Consider the following 5,492-nt stretch of genomic DNA (forward strand, 5'->3'; position numbering starts at 1 on the left):
TAGAGAAGCAATACAGTTTAGGCGACACTTGGGATTCGGTTACGATAAGATACACGCATGCAAGAATGGTTGTGTGCTTTTTTGGAAAGAACATGCAGACAAAGTGGTATGCCCAAAGTGCAACAATTCAAGATGGATTGATGGCAAAGGCAGAAAAAGTAATATTCCTCAAAAGGTCTTACGGTATTTCCCAATAAAATCGAGGTTACAACGGTTGTTTATGACAAAAGAAATGGCCAAGGAAATGCGGTGGCACAAAGAAGGTCGAGAAGATGATGGCAATACTCTCAGACACCCCGCCGATTCTATTGTATGGAAAGAGTTTGATAAAAGACATGAGTGGTTTGCAAGTGATTCCCGCAACGTGCGGCTTGGCTTAGCAAGTGATGGTTTCAACCCATATGGTAATATGAGTACAACATATAGCATATGGGCAGTAATGTTAACGGTGTACAATCTCCCTCCGTGGATGTGTATGAAGAGTCCAAATTTGATGTTGCCCCTTATTATCCCAGGGCCTTCAGATCCTGGAAAGAATATTGATGTATATTTGCGGCCATTGGTTGATGACTTGAAAGATTTATGGAATGAAGGCATACGCGTGTACGATGCATCAAAGAAAGAGACATTTCAATTGCATGCGACATTACTATGGACTATAAATGATTTTCCTGCATATGGAAAATTATCTGGGTGGTCTACAATTGGAAAGCTTGCATGTCCAGTATGTAATAAGGATACATCGTTCAGGTATTTGAAGTATGGGCATAAGGTGTGCTTCATGTGTCATCGTCGGTGGCTTCCTCAAGAGCATCCATGGCGCAAAAGAGGAGATTTGTTCGATGGTACAGAGGAGCATAGATTGCAACCTGAAGAATTGTCTGAAAGTCAATTGTTGAAACAGCTAAGAGATGCTGAGGGTTTGCAATTTCGAAAAACAAGCGGGAGAAAGAGAAAGAACACAGATGTTGTGTTGAATTGGAAGAAGAGAAGTATTTTCTTTGAGTTGCCTTACTGGTCAAGCTTGAAACTACGTCATAATTTAGATGTAATGCATATTGAGAAGAACATATGTGAAAGTATCTTAGGTACGTTGATGAATATCGATGGGAAGACCAAGGACACAGTCAAGGCACGAAGAGATTTACAGTTGATGGGTATACGTAAAGAATTGCATGTGCAGCCAAATGGTGAAACTTATAGGATGCCACTTGCGAAGTACATCTTGACAAGAGATGAGAAGAAGAGTTTATGTGAGTGGTTGAAAGGTGTTAAATTTCCTGACGGGTATGCATCTAACATTGGTCGATGTGTGAACAAGCTTCCTGGTAAAATTTCGGGTATGAAAAGCCACGATTGTCATGTCTTCTTACAGCGCTTGCTTCCTGTTGCAATTCGAAATTTCTCTACGTCGGAAATACGAACAACATTGACCGAGTTCAGTACATTTTTTACGCAGTTATGTGCACGGACGTTGAAAGTTGATATCCTAAAACAAATGAAAGTCGACATTGTAACAATTTTATGCAAAATGGAAAAAATATTTCCGCCAGCTTTTTTTGATGTTATGATCCATCTAGCACTTCATTTACCTCGGGAGGCCGAGCTTGCTGGTCCCGTACAAAACCGTTGGATGTATCCGTTCGAAAGAGAACTTGGAAGATATAAGAAGTGGACGCGTAACAAAGCGCGTCCAGAGGGGTCTATTGTCGAGTGTTACTTAGCTGAGGAGAGCTTGACCTTCTGTTCCAGGTACCTTCGGGGGATTGAGACAAGATGGAACCGTGAACGGAGAAATGTTGACGTTGATGTTGTAGAATTGAGCCAGCGCTTGGATGTGTTCTCCCAACGAGTTCGGCCGTTAGGAGCAGCTAAATTAGTAACACTGGATGCTAATGATTTTGCTAGGGCACGATGGTATGTGCTTACCAATTGTAACGAAACGGCCTCATATTTGGAGTAAGTTTAGTAATGGCCTTTGTGTTTTACTTGTTACGACATGTTATAATTGTAGGGTTGATGATCATTTACCAATACGTTTATTTTTCATGCAGTGAACATTATAATATGATCAAAAGAGAAGGCGGCCGTGACATTGATAAAAAGCATGAAGCTAACTTTGAACGTTGGTTCCATAAACGTTTATACAATAGTGGGCGTACTGCAGCCAATGACTCAAAACACTTATATGATCTTGCATGTGGGCCTGATCGTCATGTTCATTCGTATAGAGGTTGCATCGTGAATGGGGTTAGGTATCACACAAAAGAATGTGCAGAAACTCGTACTACTCAGAACAGTGGTGTTTCTGTTTCAGGTGAGGACGAAACCTCAATAACGGAGTATTATGGTGAGTTAAAAAATATTCTAGAGTTACGTTACCCTGGCCAAAATCTCGTGTACTTGTTTGAGTGTGATTGGTGGGACACTGGGAGTGCAACAGGAGTACGAATGGACCAAGGCTTCACGATTGTGAATACTTCTCGTAAATGGTGTGAATCCGACCCGTTCATCTTAGCATGTCAAGCTTCGCAAGTGTTTTACTTGGATGATCCCAAATTGGGTGGTAATTGGAAAGTGGTGCAGAAGTGGATCAATAGAGACATCTATGATATTCCAACAGTACAAAAGGGAGATAATACAGAAGATGACCAAAGACTCAGTGATGACGTATACCAGGAAGGTGAATGTGTTGGGGGTAATATGGTCTTTGTTGATGAAGCGAATGTTGAAGCCTCCACTCAATTACGTAGAGATGATGCGACAATAGCAATTGACGAATTATATATTCAACTTGATGCAAGCATGTTTGCCAACGATAACTTGCCAGACGAGGACCATTATACAAACTTTGATGAGGAAGAGGAGTTATGTAGCGACAACGATATAGACTCTGAACACGAAGAGGACTCTGAACACGAAGAGGACTCTGAACACGAACAATCATCTTCAAGTAACAGTGCTACAGATTCTGAATATGAATCTGATGATGAAATGTGTTGAACACATAAGCTCAAATTTGGTGTAAGTACAAAGTGTATTAGCATATTTAATGAAATTGATGCTCTCTCTCTCTCTCTATATATATATATATATATATATATATATATATATATTGTGGTGTTTTTATTTTTATTTTTTACTAGCATGATTATTGTATGTTTGTCAAAAATATTGAACATGCTATATGGTTATAAATTGACTAATATAATTTTGTGGTTTTTGACTTGTTAGCAGATTGATCATAACAATGACAACAACAGGACGCAAACGTGTTCCAGCAGCACGAGGCCGAGGCCGAGGCCAAGGTCAAGGCCGGGGCCTTATTGACGAGCATGAGAGTCCGACTCTCAATTCTGGGTTTGGTGATACAGATATGCATGTGTCGCCCTCGCCCCCCCTCCTCCTCGAGTCAGTGGATGGGCATCCTTCGCATGAGTCTAATAATCCTATTCACTCAGTGGCAGGATTGGATTCACAGGGAGCCGCCCCTACTGCATCTTGTAAGTTCATGAATTTTATATTTATGAACTGTTATTTTTGTATTATTTTGGTTTGTTATAGACATTTGACAATATACTTTTCCAAATATAACTTACTACGTTACCATGTTTTGCATAACAGCTACCACGTCTGTCAGAAGTGTAAGGGGTAAGGCCAAGTGTAAGAAGTTGAGTGACCATGTACTTAAGCATGGTCCCGTAGTGCTAAACATCCCAAATAGACACCGGGCACCTGTAGGCGAGAATGCATCATGGTTTGCAAGCAAGATTGGGGAGATTATTCGTAACATGTGCGAACTCCATCACGGTGAATGGAAAAAGGTCCCAGCTGAAGAAAAGAGCAAGTTGTTGTTTCATGTTCAGGTATGAATATCAATGTAATGTTTAATAATATGTTTCGTATGGAAAATTAATGTGACACATTTTTTACTATTGTTTTCTTATCTATTATGTATCAGTCAAACTTCGCACTGAATATGGAACGATACGAGCACATCAAAGCTGTTGAAAATAAATTGGGTCGTGCATATGCTAGGCTTCGTTCGAACTTGTATAGGGATCATTACAAGAAATATTTTGACGGCATTGATAAAGACGATGATGAGGGGATTGCCAGGGCTAAGGCTATTGGGAGGGAAAACGTGCCAGCAGGGTATGGTCCTCAACAGTGGAACCTAATATGTGACTCATTTGATGACGGTAAATGGAAGGTAAATATATATTATTATACTGATTAGAATATTCAAATTGATATAATTTGCATGCACTTGAGGACATTTTATGAATAATTGTGTTTTTTTTTTCTTTCCAAATTTCATAGAAAAAGTCTGAACGAAATACCCTAAACAGAAGCAAATTGGAAACAAATCACACAGCTGGGACTTGTTCATTTGTCAATGTCATTTACAAAAAGGTAAGTATCTCGTACCATAATTTAATGAAAGTAACGTTATTTAGTGTAAACTTTGATTATATGTATTATGTGTAGGAACAAGAAACAAAAGTGAAGCCTAATCCTGTTGAACTGTATGAGGTTACCCATACAAGAAAAAAGGATAAACAGTTTGTGAACGACAAATGCAAAAGTCTATATGTAAGTAATTGTTTACGCTCCGATCATTAAGTTGATTAGTGAAGAACATGAATAGTAAACTTGCATGAAGTATATGTTAAACTAAGGCCAACTATGACTTGTGCAGCTTCAAATGCAAGAATTAACAACCAGTGAGGGCTTAGAGGAAGGCAATGTGGAGGGAACAAGTGTGGATGACCGAATGCAAGAAATAGTCACACAAGTACTAGGGGGCCGACGAACTGGGCACGTTAGAGGAATGGGATGCGGTCTTATTCCTACCCCTTTAAGAACTTCATCTCAAGCGTTCACCCAGTTCGACAACCACGATGAGTGTAGGAAAAGACAAGAAGATACTCAAAGCGAGCTTCAACAGACTAGAATTGAACTTCATCAGTACAGAGAGAATTTGCAAGCCAACGTTGAGGAAACGAACAAATTAAAAGCCACTGTTGAGTTCTTAATGTCACGTATTGGAGGGTTAGTGAAACTTTACCTATGCATTAATTTTACAAAAACACACATACTAAGTAATCGTTAAAAAGCTTATTGATCATTATATGAAATTTTATTCTATTAGGTCTGGAGGGAGCTTGCTTGGAGGTGCATCAAGTGAAGCCAACAATTGAGGGAGCTTTGGAATAACTTTATTTAGGATGTACTCTTTGATAGCATGTATTTGTGATATATTTTTTGATACTATGTATTTGGATAGTTGTTGGTACTTTCTATTTGCTAATGTGTATTTGACTATTTGTTGATCGTGATCTGTTTGGTAATGTATATCTGTTGGTACTTTTTATTTGGTTTATATTATATTAAGATATTCGCAAAATTTTTGGTTCAACAACTTTTGAGTTAGTAAATCTCCCTTGACATGGTTATCAAGGTTAAAGAACTTTGAGTAAACAATGCAA

The 5,492-nt window shown here is 38.9% G+C and overlaps 1 protein-coding gene across 1 annotated transcript; it reads left to right on the top strand.

Annotated features, from left to right (window-relative positions):
• The first annotated feature begins 3,238 nt into the window (after positions 1 to 3,238).
• Positions 3,239 to 5,243, top strand: LOC132189036 (uncharacterized). The gene is made up of 7 exons (XM_059603510.2): positions 3,239 to 3,503; positions 3,625 to 3,866; positions 3,962 to 4,213; positions 4,324 to 4,416; positions 4,492 to 4,596; positions 4,703 to 5,055; positions 5,156 to 5,243. The coding sequence occupies exons 1-7, from the start codon at positions 3,251 to 3,253 to the stop codon at positions 5,202 to 5,204; spliced, it is 1,347 nt and encodes a 448-aa protein (XP_059459493.2). The 5' UTR covers positions 3,239 to 3,250; the 3' UTR covers positions 5,205 to 5,243.
• The last annotated feature ends 249 nt before the right edge of the window (positions 5,244 to 5,492 follow it).

This window comes from Corylus avellana, chromosome 7 (assembly GCF_965113065.1).
Source record: "Corylus avellana chromosome 7, dhCorAvel1.hap1.2, whole genome shotgun sequence".
Classification (NCBI taxonomy): Eukaryota; Viridiplantae; Streptophyta; class Magnoliopsida; order Fagales; family Betulaceae; genus Corylus; species Corylus avellana.